Source organism: Rhinopithecus roxellana, chromosome 10, assembly GCF_007565055.1.
Source record: "Rhinopithecus roxellana isolate Shanxi Qingling chromosome 10, ASM756505v1, whole genome shotgun sequence".
In the NCBI taxonomy this organism is placed as follows: domain Eukaryota; kingdom Metazoa; phylum Chordata; class Mammalia; order Primates; family Cercopithecidae; genus Rhinopithecus; species Rhinopithecus roxellana.
This window is the reverse complement of record NC_044558.1, coordinates 59,104,046-59,121,108: the sequence shown is the minus strand read 5'-3', so window position 1 is coordinate 59,121,108 and position 17,063 is coordinate 59,104,046. Positions and strand designations below refer to the sequence as shown.

The 17,063-nt window shown below is 55.6% G+C and overlaps 1 protein-coding gene across 2 annotated transcripts; it reads left to right on the top strand.

Moving 5' to 3' along the window:
- The first annotated feature begins 7,510 nt into the window (after window positions 1–7,510).
- GRASP (general receptor for phosphoinositides 1 associated scaffold protein) lies at window positions 7,511–16,183 on the top strand. Of its 2 annotated transcripts, XM_010373995.2 has the most exons (8): window positions 7,511–7,829; window positions 9,756–9,805; window positions 11,447–11,501; window positions 11,604–11,706; window positions 13,975–14,068; window positions 14,167–14,233; window positions 14,425–14,491; window positions 14,989–16,183. In XM_010373995.2, the coding sequence occupies exons 1-8, from the start codon at window positions 7,584–7,586 to the stop codon at window positions 15,492–15,494; spliced, it is 1,188 nt and encodes a 395-aa protein (XP_010372297.1). In that variant the 5' UTR covers window positions 7,511–7,583; the 3' UTR covers window positions 15,495–16,183. The 2 variants fall into 2 exon arrangements, with proteins under 2 accessions (XP_010372297.1, XP_030795704.1); XM_030939844.1 differs by lacking the exon at window positions 9,756–9,805 and having other exon boundaries at window positions 7,718–7,829.
- Window positions 16,184–17,063: the final 880 nt, after the last annotated feature.

Sequence of the window (17,063 nt, the reverse complement as noted above, 5' to 3'; positions counted from 1 at the left end):
TGTGTGGGCTGCAAGTCAGGGTAGCAGGCTCAGAGACCCAGGGAAGAATTGGTGTTGCAGTCCTGAGGGCAGAATCCTTTCTCAGGACACCTCAGCCTTTTCTCTTAAGGCCTTCAATTGGTTGGATGAAATCCACCCACATTATGGAGGGTAATATGCTTTACTCAAAGTCTACTGATTTAAATGTTAATCACGTCTAAAATACCTTCACAGCAACATCTGGAATGGCATATGACGAAACAACTGGACAACTGTGGCATGAAAGTTATTGGGGATTCCATGGTCAGAGGATGGGATTTAAGGAATATGGAAGATATCCCTGGGTCCTTCTGAGAATTCCCCCTTGGAAGCCAAAATGGGGATTAATGGGGGCTTAGGGTGCTTTAAGGAACAATTGGTTAGCTTGGGCTCTTTTAAGAAGTATTTGTAAAGCAACCTTAATGAATGGAGTGGTAGGTAGAATAGAAAGCTATGGGGAAACCCCATCTCTACTGAAAATACAAAAATTAGGTGTGGTGGCACACACCTGTAATCCCGGTTACTTAGGAGGCTGAGGCATGAGAACCACTTGAACCTGGGAGGTGGAGGTTGCAGGTTGCAGTGAGCCAAGATTGCACCACTGCACTCCAGCCTAGGCAACAGAGGAAGAATTTGTCTTAAGAAAGAAAAGAGACCGGGCGCGGTGGCTCAAGCCTGTAATCCCAGCACTTTGGGAGGCCGAGACGGGCGGATCACGAGGTCAGGAGATCGAGACCATCCTGGCTAACATGGTGAAACCCCGTCTCTACTAAAAACTACAAAAAACTAGCCGGGCGACGTGGCGGCGCCTGTAGTCCCAGCTACCCGGGAGGCTGAGACAGGAGAATGGCGTGAACCCGGGAGGCGGAGCTTGCAGTGAGCTGAGATCCGGCCACTGCACTCCAGCCTGGGTGACAGAGCGAGACTCCGTCTCAAAAAAAAAAAAAAAAAAAAAAAAAAAAAAAAAAAAAAAAAAAAGAAAGAAAAGAAAAAGAAAAAAAGAAAAGAAAGCTAAACAATCCATGGTCCCTGCCCTTCAAGGAGTTTATAATCTAGACAGATAGGATTTGTACAGGCAACAATAAGGCAGATTTGGGCAAATCTCATTACAGAGCAGTATGCAAAGTACCATGGGATCACAGATGAGGTGTCTCGGGAAAGAAGTAACATATCCCTGCCCTCCAGCGGCTCCCTACCTGGTGGAATGGGTGAGTAAACAGCTAGGATGGAATGAGATCAGTACTACCATAGGGATAGAATACTGTGGGAACACAGGCCAGGCGCGGTGGCTCAAGCCTGTAATCCCAGCACTTTGGGAGGCCGAGACGGGTGGATCACGAGGTCAGGAGATCGAGACCATCCTGGCTAACACGGTGAATCTCTACTAAAAAATACAAAAAACTAGCCGGGCAAGGTGGCGGGCACCTGTAGTCCCAGCTACTCGGGAGGCTGAGGCAGGAGAATGGCGTAAACCTGGGAGGCGGAGCTTGCAGTGAGCTGAGATCCGGCCACTGCACTCCAGCCCGGGAGACAGAACGAGACTCCGTCTCAAAAAAAAAAAAGAATACTGTGGGAACGCAAGAGAGTCAGGAGGTTGGGGTCAAGAGAGAGACATCTATTTTGGCCTGCTGACTGAGGAGAGGAGGGGGTTTTAGTAAAAAATAATTGCCATTCAAGAACCACAGATGTTCAATATGGCTGCAGAACCGGAGGCGGAGGTGTGATGAGGTAGCCTGCTGGAGCTGTTCCCATTGCTGAGTTCTGAAAGGTCAGGAATTCATCCTGGGGCCAGAAATGGCAAATAGGTAGCACCAATGCCATCACTTGCCCTGTGACAGCTACCTCAGACTGTACTAATCTATCAGTAATTTGTCCTCTTGAGTTGGTCTCTCTCCACATTTTTCTCAACAGCGTGCTTACTGTCCCATAAGTTAAAACACATTTGTCATTCTTGATGTAGGGAATAGGCCATTGGAGGGTGTCTTGGTCAGCTCTGGCTGCTGCTGCTAAGTACCTTAGATTGATGGCCGGGCATGGTGGCTCATGCCTGTAATCCCAGCACTTTGGGAGGCCAAGGTGGGCAGATCACTTGAGGTCAGGAGTTCGAGACCAGCCTGGCCAACATGGCGAAACCCCATTGCTGCTAAAAATACAAAAATTAGCCAGGCATGGTGGTGCACACCTGTAATCCCAGTTGCTCCAGAGGCTGAGGCAGGAGAATTGATTGAACCCGGGAGGTGGAGATTGCAGTGAGCCAAGATCATGCCACTGCACTCAAGCCTGGGTTACAGAGTGAGACACAATCTCAAAAAAAAAAAAAAAAAAAAAAAAAAAAAAAATCCTTGGATTGGGTAATTTATAAACAATATAAATGTAATGCTCCTAGTTCTTGAGGCTAGGAAGTCCCAGATCGAGGGATCAACAGGTTCAGTGTCTGGTGAGGGCCTGTTCTCCTAGATGGCGCTTTCTGTGTCCTCACATGGTGGAAGGGGGAAACAGGCTCCCTCAAGCCTCTTTTATTGGGGCATTAATTCCATTCATGAGGGCAGAACCCTCATGACCTAATCAGCCCCTAAAGATTCCATGTCTCAATACTATATCACATTGGGTATTAGGTTCCAACCTAGGAATTTTGGAAGGACACCATCATTCAGACCATGATAGAGAGTTTTAAGAAAGGGAGTGATGTGATCCTGTTTGTCTTTTGGGAAAATCACAGTGCTGACTTGAGAAAGGAATTGCAGTGGTGGCAGAGTAAGAAAAGCTGGGAAGGGGCCGAGCACAGTGGCTCACGCCTGTAATCCCAGCATTGTCAGACGCAGAGGTGGGCGGATCACCCAAGGTCAAGAGTTCGAGACCAGCCTGACCAACATAGTGAAACCTCGTCTCAACTAAAAATACAAAATTAGCCAGGCACCTGCCTGTAATCCCAGCTACACGGGAGGCTGAGGCAGGAGAATCACTTGAAACCAGGAAGTGGAGGTTGCAGTGAGCCAAGATCACGCCATTGCACTCCAGCCTGGGCAACAAGAGCGAAACTCCGTCTCAAAAAAAAAGAAAGAAAGAAAAGCTGGGAAGAACAGCAGGAGGGACAGTGGGTAGAATACTCAGGTTTGTATTGAATAATCAGATATGAATGGTGAGGGAAAGAGGAAAGCTGACTTCAGTTTGGAGTAAAAGAGAGAATCTTAGCCTGGCAGTTTTGCATATGTGTTTGGGGGTTAGGGAAGTTGGTACACAACACTGTCCCCTGGGAGAGGGAACCAGGGATGAAACAGCTGAGCAAGTGGTTTGCCAAGTGGAAGAAGATGTGGGCAGTCTCGGGCTCTAAGAACTGCCATTTTCTTTCTTCACTATGTGCACCTGTTCTGAAATGAGGCGGGGTAAGATAACACATACCCTATGTCTTAGGAGTTGTGTGCAGATGCTGTAGGAAACCTGGAGACTTAACCTTCCTCCCTTCTGCCACTCCAACCCATTCATGCCAGAGATGCCCTGCCATTTTCATCCAAGAGGCCAGATGGTCCCTGGCCTTTGAACAGGACTAGACCCAGAGACCACCTACATTCAATGCAAATAAACTACCTTGATCCTACTGCAAGACCCCCCCAGGATCAGATCTTTGGACTGTGCCAGATTAACCATACTGCTAGATTCTCTCTTCTAGGCCCCCGAACACACACAGACACTGTCCCATGGAAATGGTCGGGCAATAGGAGCCATGAAGAAAAACAGCGACTCCCTGCCCAGTCAGCTGCCCACCAGCTGTCCACCACCCACAAGAGGTGATGTCATGCAACTGGGGGCCCAGCCCCTCATTCCTGACAGACCAAGAGCCAGGGCCCCAGGCCCTCTCCCTCCCACCTCCCCAGCTTAGAAGCAGTGACAGTACCCAGTGAGGAACTCCCAGTGAACTATTCCTTTCTGATAGTTCTGGGCCCCACTGATGGACAAGGCCCATGTTAGAGCTCTGAGACTTAGGTCAGACTCCAGAGGGGCCAGCACTAGCCCCAGGTGCTCTGACTTCCTCATGGTACCCTAGAGCTTAAGCTGCTCAGTGGAAGACTCAGCTCTCCCAATTTCCTCCATGGGGGCCGCTGACTGTTACATAGCCAGGCGAGGGGTTGTCCTGAAGAGAAGGGATGTTACCTAGGCCTTGTCCATTAGCTGGGCCCCCACTGTCTAAGCCCCCACCCCAGGCCAGCCAGGAGTGTCAGGAGCCAGGGCAGGCAGAGCAAAGGGAGGGATATGTGAGAGCTCATTCTGAGAGAGGCTGGCTTGGGAAGAAGGTACAGTTTGAGTGCAGATGTCTGAGGAGCCAGAGCGGTGGAGGTTTTGTGGGGAGGCTTCCTGGAGGGAGGAGGAGGGGATGTGTCCTGGTATGAAGCTGCAGGTGGTGTGCAGAATACTTCCCCCACCGCCCAAGCTTTAAAGGGCTGCAGAAGATAGGATGAGAACAGATGCTAGCCAAGAGACTTAGGCTTAGGAGAAAGCTGTGGAGAGTTAGTTGGAGAAGGCAAAGCTTTAGAGGCCTCATATATACTGCCTGGCATGCGAAGGTTAGTGCACCAAGAAGGCCTGCCAGCGGTCTGCCTTCTCCCTGCTGAATTTCACCTGCAGCAGAAGCAACTTTGATGCAAAAAACTTCCTAACTCACGCTGTGAGATTCCAGAACTCAGTGACCAAAGTGGAGCTTGGCATCCCAGTTGGCCCAGATCCTCTTGGGAGGAAGAAGAGCCGTGAGGGATCCTGAAACAGGGCTGGGATTCCAGGTGGAGTCTTCCAGCCTTTCCGCCTGGCTTGAAGATTTTCCGCCAAGAGACTCATGGCCACCAGAGGGCATCACCACTCCACAGTGTGGCATCCTGGGCTCCGGGGGCCCCTCCTTGGAGAAACTGGGGAGATTGGGAGGAGGAAGCAAGCAGGGATCTCTGAGCTCTCAGGGAGCTACCAGCAGCTGAATTAAACAGTCTTCGGAGTCAAGAGACCTGGGTTCTAGTGGGTTCTAGTCCCTGTTATGATTCTTTCTCTCCCTGGCTTCAGTTGCCTCTGTTAAATGAGGGCTTGGACCATACAGTATCCTTTCCAGAGCATAAGGCCATTTCTGGCTCTGAAATCCCAGGATTTAAGGAATCACACAAAGGACTTGATAAAAATTGCATTTCCTGGGCCCACCCTTACTCTGGGGTTCTCTAGGGCTTTCTGCCTAGCAAGAGGAGGAAACAAGGTGTAAATTCAGTCCTCTGGTGGTGTTTGCTCACTTGGAGGCCCGGAGGTGGACTGCCCTGCATTAACTGGGGAAGTCTGCCTCCACCTCAGCTGAAGGATGACTGGCTCCACAGGCTGTTAGACACAGGGGCCGTGCCACACCTGTGGCATCCAGTTCTCCAGGTTTCAGGCAAGGAGATGTGTCCAGTAGGTGACCCTCTGTGATAGCTGGAGTGGCTCCTTCACAGAGGAGGTTGTGCAAGGTGCCCTTTTGCTGGGTCCCTTTAGGGATAAGCAATGGAATGAATGGAATACATATCATTGCCTTTCCACTTTGCGCCTCCCCCTTCCCACCCCCGACAGATGCCGTCTGTCAGGAGCAGGCAACAGACGGTCCCGGGGTCCATCTGTGCTAATGCTTCACAATAGAGTCCCATGTTTCCCCACCGACACCCCCTCGGCCCCTCAGCTGATGGCCACTTGGTGGTGCCAAGGCGGGAGGTAGGAGGAGGGAGAAGAAGGCACTAAGAGAGCTACCTCTTAGCTCCTGGCAGTCCTCAATCCACCCCGGCCCCCCACCCAACAAGCATCCTGCCATCTGGACTTGTGCAATCACTAAGGGGCGGAAAAGCACCCTCTTCCACCCACACCTCTTGTAAGGGATGGGGGCCTAGAGGACTGGGGGTGGGGAGGAGAACATAGAGTCAAGGAGACTAGAGAAGAAGAAAGAAGACTGAGCCAGGCACGAGAACTGAGACAGGCAGGAGGCAGAAAGCCTTTCCTGGCCTCGCAGGTGGACGTGGCCATTGCCCCTCTGTGCTCCTTATGCCACGTGTCTAACGCAGCACATGTGCAAGGTACCACTCCCTACCAGGCCAAGAGCCTCTGTAACCCCAGTGCCCAGCCAGTACCTGGCACAGAGAAGGGCTTAAACGTTGGACAACATCACAGAGTGGTTAGATTGCAGGCTCTGCAACCAGGCTGTCTGGCTTTGAATCTCAGCTCTGCCGCTGAGTGACTTAGGGCAAGTTACTTATCTTCTCCGGGCCTCCGTTTCCTCATCTGTAAGGGAGGATAATGGTGCTTATTTCGTAGGGTTGTTATGAAGACCAAGTGAGTTAATGCATGTATGTAAAAGGACACACAGAACAAACAGTGTGCATTGCACATGGTAAGTGCTCAATAAATGTTAACTGTGAAGGCATAACAGATTTGGGAAGACTGGGGGAGGAGGGGACAGACAGGGGCACTGCATTGCCGCCTCTGCTTCTTGGTCGATGGGTGCTGGGACATGGAGTCCCCAGCTTGTGCTGCTGACGCCCTGTGGTGGCTAGCCGCTCTTTAGACACCAGACGCTGCCTTCCACTTCCTCCTCTCACTTCTTATTCGGGCACCACTGACGACAGAGACTTCGGCTGGGCCATTCCCGCCTCTCCTACCGCCTGGCAGCCATGGTAACAGCCTGGGGGATGGTCCCTACGATGGGGTCAGAGAACGGCTGAGCATGGCCATCCCCCTCCAGCCCTAAACTCCCACTTGGCCTGGGCTCATCCCGGCCTCCTGAGTCAAGTCCATAGTAAGCGTCTGTCTGCTGGGAAGGGGGATGTGGTCCCGGCATCAGGAGCTGAGGAAAGGTGTGTTCAGCAGGGATCACTCAAGCCACTCGGAGGGGATAGGCAAGAATTAAGCCTACTACTTTCAGGGTTTCCACCTCTTCCCTTTCTCCTAGACGTGGGAACAGGGGGCAGCCTCTTTCAGCTCTTCTGGGGCAGCTGTGTCAAGGGAAAATCCTGGGCCCTCTCACTCCCTGGGGGCTTCTGCGCAGAGTTCAGGGAGTCGCCTCCCTCCTCTGTCCAGCCCCCACCCCTACTGCTGCGCAGAGCCGCTGCCTCTCTCCCTGGCCTAGAGTCTCCTGCAGCCCCCTGGATCTCCTTGACTCTCCCCACCTCCCCGACTCCCCGGGCTTCTTACAGTGACCTCTTACCGTGCCCCTCTCCATGAATCGCCAGAGCTATTCGTACCTAAATTTCAAACCTTGCTCAATGTTCCTTCACAGACCCCTCCAGGTATCACGCAGCCCCGAGCCCCGCCCCGGGGGTCTCATCCCGCCCCCTCGCGTCCGCTGCTCGGTTTACCCCACCGAGCGCCCGCAGTTTCCCTGGCCGTCGAGCGCCGTGGGCGGGGCTCCAGGGCGGCTGCGCCCCGTGGGGAGGGTCCTGCGTGCTGGGGGCGAGGCCACCCGAGGCCGCTCCCCCCCGCCCTCGGAGCCTATAAAGGGAGGTGACAGGCGGCCAGCCCGGCTGGCATCCCCGAGCCGCCGCCAGCGCCGTATCCACCGGGCGCCCGGGGCCGAAGCCATGACCCTCCGCCGACTCAGGAAGCTGCAGCAGAAGGAGGAGGCGGCAGCCACCCCGGACCCCGCCGCCCGGGCTCCCGACTCGGAAGTCGCGCCCGCCGCTCCAGCCCCGACCCCGGGACCCCCTGCAGCAGCCGCCACCCCTGGGCCCCCAGCGGACGAGCTGTACGCGGCGCTGGAGGACTACCACCCTGCCGAGCTGTACCGCGCGCTCGCCGTGTCCGGGGGCACCCTGCCTCGCCGAAAGGTGCGTCCCCCGCCCGCCTTCAGGACCTGCTTAGCCCCATTCCGTCCCCCTACAGGGCTTGCTGACCCCGCAGTGCCCTCTCCTCAGCGTCCGCGGAGTCCCCCACCCACCTTCTTCCCCGCTGGGTGCCTCGACTCCCCGCCTTCCCCGCTGCTCCGAAGGCCGTGGCCCTCGCCTGCACACCGTGCCCGGGCTCGGTGGCTCTCAACTCCGCGCCCCATGCGCGCCGCCCCATCGCGCCCCCTCTCTCCCTCCTTGACTCCTCCCGGCACCCCCCTTATCCTACTCGCTCCATCTGGCTTTCTGCTCCCCATGCCCCTCCTCCTCGTGGCCAGGTGTCCCGAATCCCCAGGATCCCCTCGCCCTAGGGGCAGAGACGTCCCTAGACAAGTTGGAGGTCTGAGAGCCCCCGGTGGGAGAGGTGGGCCGGTGGCCGCGCCGCGTGCGTTCTCACTCTGAGGAAGTGCGTGGGGCGCCGCTGACTCCGGAGAGCACACCCTTCCGAAGGGACTCCCCGATTCCTGGGCTCGGGGCCTGCCGCCTCGTCCCACGTCTGATGTGCGGGGCGCGAGGGCCACAGTTCCCTGGACTTCTGCCGGAACCGGACGTAGTGGGAGGGGTCGCAGGGAGCCCACGGGGCAGGAAGGATGCGGGCCGCGCCCACCTCAGAGTCTCCCCTCCGCCAGCCTCTTCCTCTGGCCCCAGGGAACCTGAGGCTCAGAACCTACACAACACCAGGTTAAGGAGAGGGGCCTGGTGGCCTTTCCTCACCCAGCCACCCTCCCTTGCCCCTGGCCCCCAGCTAGCCCCCACACAATGAACGGCTTGTTGAGAATTTGCATTTTATGAAAATCATGTTGAAAGACAAAGGGGTCTCTCTGTGCTGCCCAGTCCTTCCTCCCTGGCCATTTGGGAACTGTCCCCACCCCTGAGGCCAATCTGGTTCTGACCCTTCCCTTCCTTGCCTTGGACAGCTCGGGGGGAGGGTTAGCAAAGGCACAGACCAGAAAGGCCCTGGGCTGTGCAGGCTCCAAAGGAAAGGGCTGCTCTGGGACTGGACCTCCTCCAAGGACCAAAAAGTTAGGGAGGGTGAGAGACTAGTTTATCAAGGACCCTGAAGAGACAGGAACCATCATCTCTCATCCTTCCCCCACCCCCCTGCCCCAAAAGAACTCCCCATCTCGCTCCTTTAGTGAGACTTGCTGACAAGTTTGACATCTAAGATGTTTTGTCCCAGAAAGCACAAAATGTATGACAATGGAGAGAGACCCAGGTGTAGCTGGGCACAGCTGGTCACCTGCAGCTGGGATCCACAACTGGTCCCTGAAACGGCCTGTACCTTAGGAGACCTGGCACCTCTGTCCCCACATTCTGGCTGGGATTGCCAGCCCTTCAGGCCAGGGTCCCTGACCCTAGCCCTCCCAAGCCACTGTCTGTAGCTGAGAAATTAGATGGAGAGACCCAACTGGCGGAAGGTCCTCGGAGCACCTTGATAGGTGAGCCCAGGGGACACCTATCCTCTGAATCCCACTGGGGAAGAGCCCCTGCCTCAGTTTTGGGAGTCTGGATGGCCTGAGCCTCTACAGACATGGGCCCTAGGGGTGGAGACCGTTCTAGAATAATGATCTCTCCACCCGCTGCCAGTGTGGAAACCAGCAAGGGCTTAGAGGTTCATGGATCTGGAACCCAGGAGGATGGTTGTGTCCCTGCAGTCCCAGGTATGAAGGTAAGGCCTGTAGAGAAAGTTGAGGAGTGGTGCCAGTAGTGACACTTGGCAAATAGTTCTACCAGCACCAAAGCAGGTGTGGATGTGGAGTTGGCAAGAGGCAAACAGGAAGTGGGTCGCTGTGTCCAGGGTAGCACTCTCAGCATCTATTCAAGGACAGTCCTGCCTCACCTGCTCCTTCTGACCATCTTCCTGCCCAGGGCTCAGGATTCCACTGGAAGAATCTCAGCCAGAGTCCTGAACAGCAGCGGTGAGTCACCAGCACCCAGCCCCTGCCATGGTCCAAAGGGGTGAGGTGCTGGGTTGGGCGGTGCCAGGACAGCATCTCAATCTAGCGAGGGTAGTCATTCTCCTAGCCTTTAAACATGGCTCCCCCGCTGAGAGTGAGGGGCAGGTGGGGGTGTGGGCTGTGTGAAGGGGGTGGCAGAGAAAGGAGGTAGGGACTTTTGAGTCATTAGGTGCTCTTCAACCCACCCCCAGTCCCTGCCAGTTACCCCTCCCTGGGGAGATCTGGATGAACAGATGTGGGAGGTGGGAGGGGGTGTAGGCAAAGTCTATGGGGAATGTCCTAACCCAGGCCTCCTGGGCTCCCCTGAGCCCTCCCAACCTTGGCAAACTCCATGGGCCCAGACCTTAGCCAGGCTGTGTCCAGCTGCTTGGGGCTGGCTACCCCTGCCTCCAGAATGTCAGTCCTCTCTGGTCTCAGCCTGTGGCAGCCCTCTAAGGAGGGATCTGAGTGTGGGCAGAAGTAAGTGCTGACTCCAGGCCCTGGGACCCCACAGTTTCCCTTCTCTACTCATGTCCCATCCCTGATTTGGGCTTGACTTTCTCTAAAATGGATCAGCAACTGGCGGGCTGGCCAGATTGGCCTGTTTGGCCCTTGAGCTAATAATTTTTAAAGAGTTATAAAAATAAAAACAAAGAACAATATATGACAGAGATCATAAGGGGCCTGCAAAGAAAGCCTAAAGTATTTACCATCTGGCCCTTTGCGGAAAAAGTTTGCTGACCCTTCCAAAAAACCCTAGAACATTGGGGTAGACGCCGAACTCCCAGCCACCCTGCTCCCTGCCCCAGTAGTACAGAGAGAGGGGAAAGGCCTGCTGTTCAGAGCGAGAGGGGCTCGAGTTGGAGTCGGGAGGTGCTGCTCAGCATTTGGGGGAATATCTGGGTCAGGCTGGGAGCGGAGGAGCCTGGTCTCCAGGGCCTTTCTGAGGCTGAGCTACTTGAAGGGGCCTTTGGAGGCTGCTTTAACTGTGCCTCTGGCTGGGCGGGAAGGAAGGGGGTGGGAGTGGGCAGAGGAAACTCTGGGCTCCCCCAGCAGGCGAGGATCTGGAGCAGCTCCAGACCATTGTGTCCAGCGGGCAGGCCTTCAGTGCGGGAAGGGGCGGCCTCGAGGCTCCCCTCCCCCAGCCCCCACATCTGGTGGGCTGGCCCCAGCACAGCTGGGAGGAGCAGCTGTGGTCTTGCTGAGCCTCGTGACTGGCCTCTGGGGGTGGGGCCAGTCCTCTCCCCAAAGCTGTGGAACAGAGGAGGCTCCAGGCTGTGGCTGAATTTGGGGCCTTAGCTAGTCAGTAAGTGGTACTGTACGGGTCACTGGAAAGCTGGGGTGTGGCTAAAAAACTCAGCCAGCCCATCCTTCAGGGGACCAGCCCTTCTCTGTGCTTCCCTCCCACCACTAGAGGCTGGATTGGTTCTCTGTGGCTCCATGAGGCTGATTTCAGTTGGGTATGGGAAAGACATTCCAATAATCTGTGAGGAGACTGAGCTGTCACTGGAGACTGAGTCCTGCTGGAATTTCTAGACCAGTTGCCAATATCCAGGGAGGACCAAGCTATGGGACTGCTACACGTTTTAATCCTGATTGTCTTGACCCCTGTGTTTCTTGCAGGAAAGTGCTGACGTTGGAGAAGGAGGATAACCAGACCTTCGGCTTTGAGATCCAGGTGGGAGAAGCTGCACACAGGGGTCGGGGGGTTGAACGGCCAGCCTGAGGGATGCATGGACTTGTCCCAACCCTGGGCTGAGGGTCCCCTTGTCCATTACAGACTTATGGCCTTCACCACCGGGAGGAGCAGCGTGTGGAAATGGTGACCTTTGTCTGCCGAGTTCATGAGTCTAGCCCTGCCCAGCTGGCTGGGCTCACACCAGGTGGGGCCTGAGCCCAGGACACCCAGGTCTGGGAAGGGGATATGACCTTACTCCCAAACAGAGGGGGTGAGAAATCTCTCCTGAAATCAATTCCTCTTCCTTTTCCTTCTTTGAGAAGGCCAGAGAGAAGAACGGATAGAATCGGGGCTTTGGATCTAGGCAAATTTGCCATGTACTGTGTGATCTTATACAGCTCCATCTACAAAATGAGGGTAATAATGCATCCAAACATCACAGTGCGGCAAGGGGATTCCCTGGGCACAGAGCCAGGGCCTAATTAATGGTGGATGTTGCTGCTGCTGCTCTGATTCCTCCCAGCAACCTGGCAGTCAGCATGGGCAAGAGCTGGGGAAGAAGGAACATTCCATTAGGTCTGCTTGATATTGGCGATCAGGCCAGTCCTGCCCCCAAATGGACCCGACGCTGAGGAACTGATGTTACTCCCTTTAAAACAATTAACTTTTTTTTTTTTTTTTTTTTTTTTTTTTAAGAGACAGGGCCTCACTCTGTCACTCAGGCTGGAGTGCAGTGGCATGATCATAACTCACTATAACCTTGACCTCCTGGGCTCAAGCAATCCTCCTCTTGCCTCTGCCTCCCAAAGCAATATGTTACTTCCTCTAACAAGGAAATTATGCCTCAATAGGAGACCCCTGGATTGAGCAGATCTAGAGTCCCCAGGTTCCAGGAAGGGCAGCCTGAAACTGTATGAATCAATCCCCCCTCCACCATCCTTGCCCCTAAGCTCCTACATCCTTCCCACTTACCAGCAGCCCATGCTAGCTATCATAGTCCATTTTCTGTTACCATAACAGAATACCTGAGATTGGGTAATTATAAAGAAAATAGGTTTATTTAGCTCATGGTTCTGGAGGCTGGGAAGTTCAAGACTGGGTGGCCGCATCAGGCGAGGGCCTCATGTTGCACTCTGACATGATGGATGGCATCTAATGGCAGGAACACCTGCAAGAGTGGCGAGTAGGCACATGCAAAAGAGACAAAACATGGGTGATCTTGCTTTATAGCAACCCACTCGCCAGGTAGCTAAACCAGTCCTGCCAGAGCAAGAAGTCACTCCCCAAAAACAGCATGAATCCCTTGATTGGATGGATCCTTCATGGCCCAAATGCTGGAGTGCAATGGCATGATCTCGACTCACTGCAACCTCTGCCTCCCAGATTCAAGCAATTCTCCTGCCTTAGCCTCCTGAGTAGCTGGGATTACAGGCACCGGCCACCACACCCAGCTCATTTTTGTATTTTTAGTAGAGATGGGGTTTTGCCGTGTTGGCCAGGCTGGTCTCGAACTCCTGACCTCAGGTGATCCACCCACCTCAGCCTCCCAAATTGCTGGGATTACAGGAATGAGCCACCGCGCCTGGCCCCAGGTGATCCACCCGCCTCAGCCTCCCAAATTGCTGGGATTACAGGAATGAGCCACCGCACCTGGCCCCAAATGCCTCTTCAAGGTCCTACCATCTCTCAACACTGTTACATTGGGGATGAAGCCTCAACGTGAGTTTTGGGGACAAACCATATTTAAATGATAGCAGTAGCCAAGTACTATACTACAACTTGTCAAGGTAGTTTCACATCCACTCTCCTTCCCCATCATCCCTGAAGCAGCCACAGCAGGGATCCATACCCCTTTTTACAGATGGGAATGGAGCCCTCAGATGGGGCACGCCATGCTTGAGGTCAGGAGGCTCTGCAGTGGTGCAGGGTAGCAGAACTATCCCTCTAGGGGCCAGTCATTCCCTGTGCTTCTCTCCCACCACCAGAGGCTGGACTGATTCTCTGTGGATCCATGAGGCCCTGCCACGCCTGGGGCCAGGGTCGTTTCCTAGCCGGGTGCTGCTCACCTGCCCTTCCCTGAATTGACTGGGTCTTATGGCCAGCGTGGACTAGACAGAAATAACCAACTCTGAGGGCAGCCCAGGGTCCTGGGTTGGCTTAGCTTTGGGACAGAGCTTGAGAGTAGAGTGAGGGTGTTGGGTGTGTGAGGTCCCTGCCCTTTGGCTGGGGTGCTGAGCCTGGACAACTTGGTAGTCACTACAGGCCCAGAAGAATGGCTGTGGTTCTGTGTGTTTGGATCGAGTATGAGAGATGTCAGAGGAAGTCTACCGAGAACCATGAGAAGTTGGAGGAGGGAGTTCGGGAGTTTTCCTTGGAGTTACTACCCACTCCTCTCCCCTTTCTGGCTAAGGTAGGATGCTGGAATTCTAGCATGCCCCATGGAGCAAATCTAACCCCCTTGTCTGCCTGGCAGGGGACACCATCGCCAGTGTCAATGGCCTGAACGTGGAAGGCATCCGGCATCGAGAGATTGTGGACATCATAAAGGCATCAGGCAACGTTCTCAGGTATGTCTGGGAGCTGAGGTGCCCGAGGACTCCTGAGCTCAGCCTCTTGGTATTTCCTCAGCCTGTGGCTCACTCAGCCTTTGATTCCCCAACCTCAGACTGGAAACTCTATATGGGACATCAATCCGGAAGGCGGAACTGGAGGCTCGTCTGCAGTACCTGAAGGTAGGGAAACCCAGATAATGTCCAGCCTCCATCCTCCTCTTCCCAAGCCTCTGCCCTGTGGGGGGTCATTTATATCTGAATCTCCTTTGACTGAAGGTTTCTTCTGTCTACTCCCTGACCCCTTGTCTGTACCCACGTCCTGCTAGTTTCCTGCTAGCTTGTGACAGTGGGGTGGGGACTGTCTCTTGCAGCAAACCCTGTATGAGAAGTGGGGAGAGTACAGGTCCCTAATGGTGCAGGAGCAGCGGCTGGTGCATGGTGAGTAGATCCCGGGGTGTGAAGGGCCACATGTTCTGCTACAGACACCCCATCTGTGCTACCCCCTCAGAACTGGCAGGTTCTAGTAAAGAAAGGTTTACTAGTAAACCTCCACAGTAAAACAAGGTTTGTTGAGCTACTACTACTTTGGGTACTGCCGCACCCACATTTCTGGTTATTCTCACACTAGCCCTCTGCAGGTAGTGTCATCTTCACTTTACAGAGGGCTCAAAGAGTTGAACACCAGGGCTCAAAGAGTTTGTGTCAATTCTTTCCGAGGCCCTTTTGTGCTAAGCGGCCCCCATAAGGATCTAAGTGATAATTCCTGATTTGCGGGTGACGCAAGTAGGGTCTCAGGGTTGTGCCTGGCCAGGGCCACAGAGATAGATGGTCAGCAGGACGGAGTGGGGATGCCCCATCCATGCCCTCCGACCCTCTGCGGAGGACACTACGGCCCAGGCCTGACCCACCCCCCGACCTCTCCCGTCTCTGCGCAGGCCTGGTGGTGAAGGACCCCAGCATCTATGACACGCTGGAGTCGGTGCGCTCCTGCCTCTATGGCGCGGGCCTGCTCCCGGGCTCGCTGCCCTTCGGGCCTCTGCTCGCCGTGCCCGGGCGTCCCCGCGGAGGCGCCCGACGGGCCAGGGGCGACGCCGACGACGCCGTCTACCATACGTGCTTCTTCGGGGACTCCGAGCCGCCGGCGCTGCCGCCCCCGCCGCCCCCGGTCCGCGTCCTGGGTCCGGGCCCCGCTGAGACCCCTGCAGTGGGGCCGGGCCCTGGGCCGCGGGCCGCGTTAAGCCGCAGCGCCAGTGTGCGGTGCGCAGGCCCTGGCGGGGGCGGAGGCGGGGGCGCGCCGGGCGCGCTCTGGACTGAGGCCCGCGAGCAGGCCCTGTGCGGCCCCGGCCTGCGCAAAACTAAGTACCGCAGCTTCCGCCGACGGCTGCTCAAGTTCATCCCCGGACTCAACCGCTCCCTGGAGGAGGAGGAGAGCCAGCTGTAGGGGCGAGGGCGGGCAGGGAGGTATTTATTTATTTATTCGCAACAGACAGCGCTAAAAGAGGGGGAGGCCGAGCCAAGAGGACCCCAGGAGCCCAGAGCAGCGGGAGAGGGTCCTTGCTAGCCTCAGCCCACCGGGTCGGTTCCTGGCTGGTGTCTGCTGAGGGAGTGGGGGGCCCAGCCCCTTCTCTTCTCCCCCGCCAAACCACAGTGGGAGCTGGGGCAGGGGGAGAGCCAGGAAATCGGGGGCCAAAGATGGGGGTGCTCGCCTACAGTCTGTATCTGTAGTGCCTTGTGGGGTATCCAGGAACACCCTCCCAGCAGGGGATAGGGACCTTGTCCCATGAAGCCCTCTCCTCAGCTTTACTTGCTCCCCCGCCCTTAGCCTTGGGGAGAAATGGCCCGTGGTGGGCTGACCCCCCACCCTCCACACACAGTTCCACGACCCAGCGGGCCTCCAGGGGCATCGGGTGCTGGTCCTCCTCCCTCCTGGCCTCGACCCCTAAGGGGTTCGTCCCTCCCAGGGGCCTGTAACTAAGTCGGGTCCTGCCAGGCAGGGGGCCTGTGTTCTGTGCCCCTTGGGGGACAGGAACGGGCAAGTTCAGGTGGGGTGGGGACAGCACAGACTGTTCCACCGTTCTGCATATTGTTGCTTCTGAACCACAAACTGTATAAAATGGATGGTTTTTTGCATCTGTGTCAGTGTGGTGACTGCCTGAGGGGGAGGATTGGGCTGGGGCAAGCTCTGACTCCACCATCCCAGCCCCCGCCCAACGCACACACACGTCTTGTTTTCTTGCAGCCTGAAGCCAGGGAAATAGGCTGGGAGATTTAAACTTACATGTATGGGCCTGAGCTGGAGGCCTCACACTTCACAGCTTGAGCCTCCCTCCCCAGATACCCAAGCAGGTGGTGGCCAAGGCTTGCCTCAAGTCCTCACCATCCCTGTAGAAATACGTGTCCTTGGCACGCCTTTCTTCCCAGCTTCTGAGGTCTCCCTTGAGGGGCACAAGCCAGATCTGCAGGGACCTGAGGCATTACCACCTGGCCTGTGACGGACCCAATCACGGATCACCCTGTTGTTCTAGCAGTCTTCAGCGGTTTCCCATAATCCCAGGATGAGATTGATTTTTTTTTTTTTTTTTTTTTTTTTGAGATGGAGTCTCCCTCTGTCGCCCAGGCTGGAGTGCAGTGGCCCCATCTCGGTTCATTATAACCTCCATCTCCCGGGTTCAAGTGATTCTCCTGCCTCAGCCTCCCGAGTAGCTGAGATTACAGGCAGGCGCCACCACACCCAGCTAATTGTTGTATTTTTAGTAGAGACGGGGGTTTCACCATGTTGGCCAGGCTGGTCTGGAACTCCTGGCCTCAGGTGATCTGCCTGCCTTGGCCTCCCAAAGTGCTTAGATTACATGCGTGAGCCACCGCGCCCAGCCTCCCCGGATGATATTCTGACCCCTGCTGGCCTCTGCTTCTCACTCCCTGCTCTGGTTGCGCTGCCGGCTGTACTTGGCACACTTCAGACCCCTTCTATCAGGGTCTCTGCCCTTGCCCCTCCCACAGATGGCTCCTT

What these genes read in the sequence shown, in the direction of transcription:
- GRASP (XM_010373995.2), top strand. Translation starts at nt 7,584, where the DNA reads ATGACCCTCCGCCGACTCAGGAAGCTGCAGCAGAAGGAGGAGGCGGCA. An exon ending in GCACCCTGCCTCGCCGAAAG is followed by an intron (nt 7,830 to 9,755) that starts GTGCGTCCCCCG and finishes CTTCCTGCCCAG; the next exon opens with GGCTCAGGATTCCACTGGAA. An exon ending in CTCGTCTGCAGTACCTGAAG is followed by an intron (nt 14,234 to 14,424) that starts GTAGGGAAACCC and finishes TGTCTCTTGCAG; the next exon opens with CAAACCCTGTATGAGAAGTG.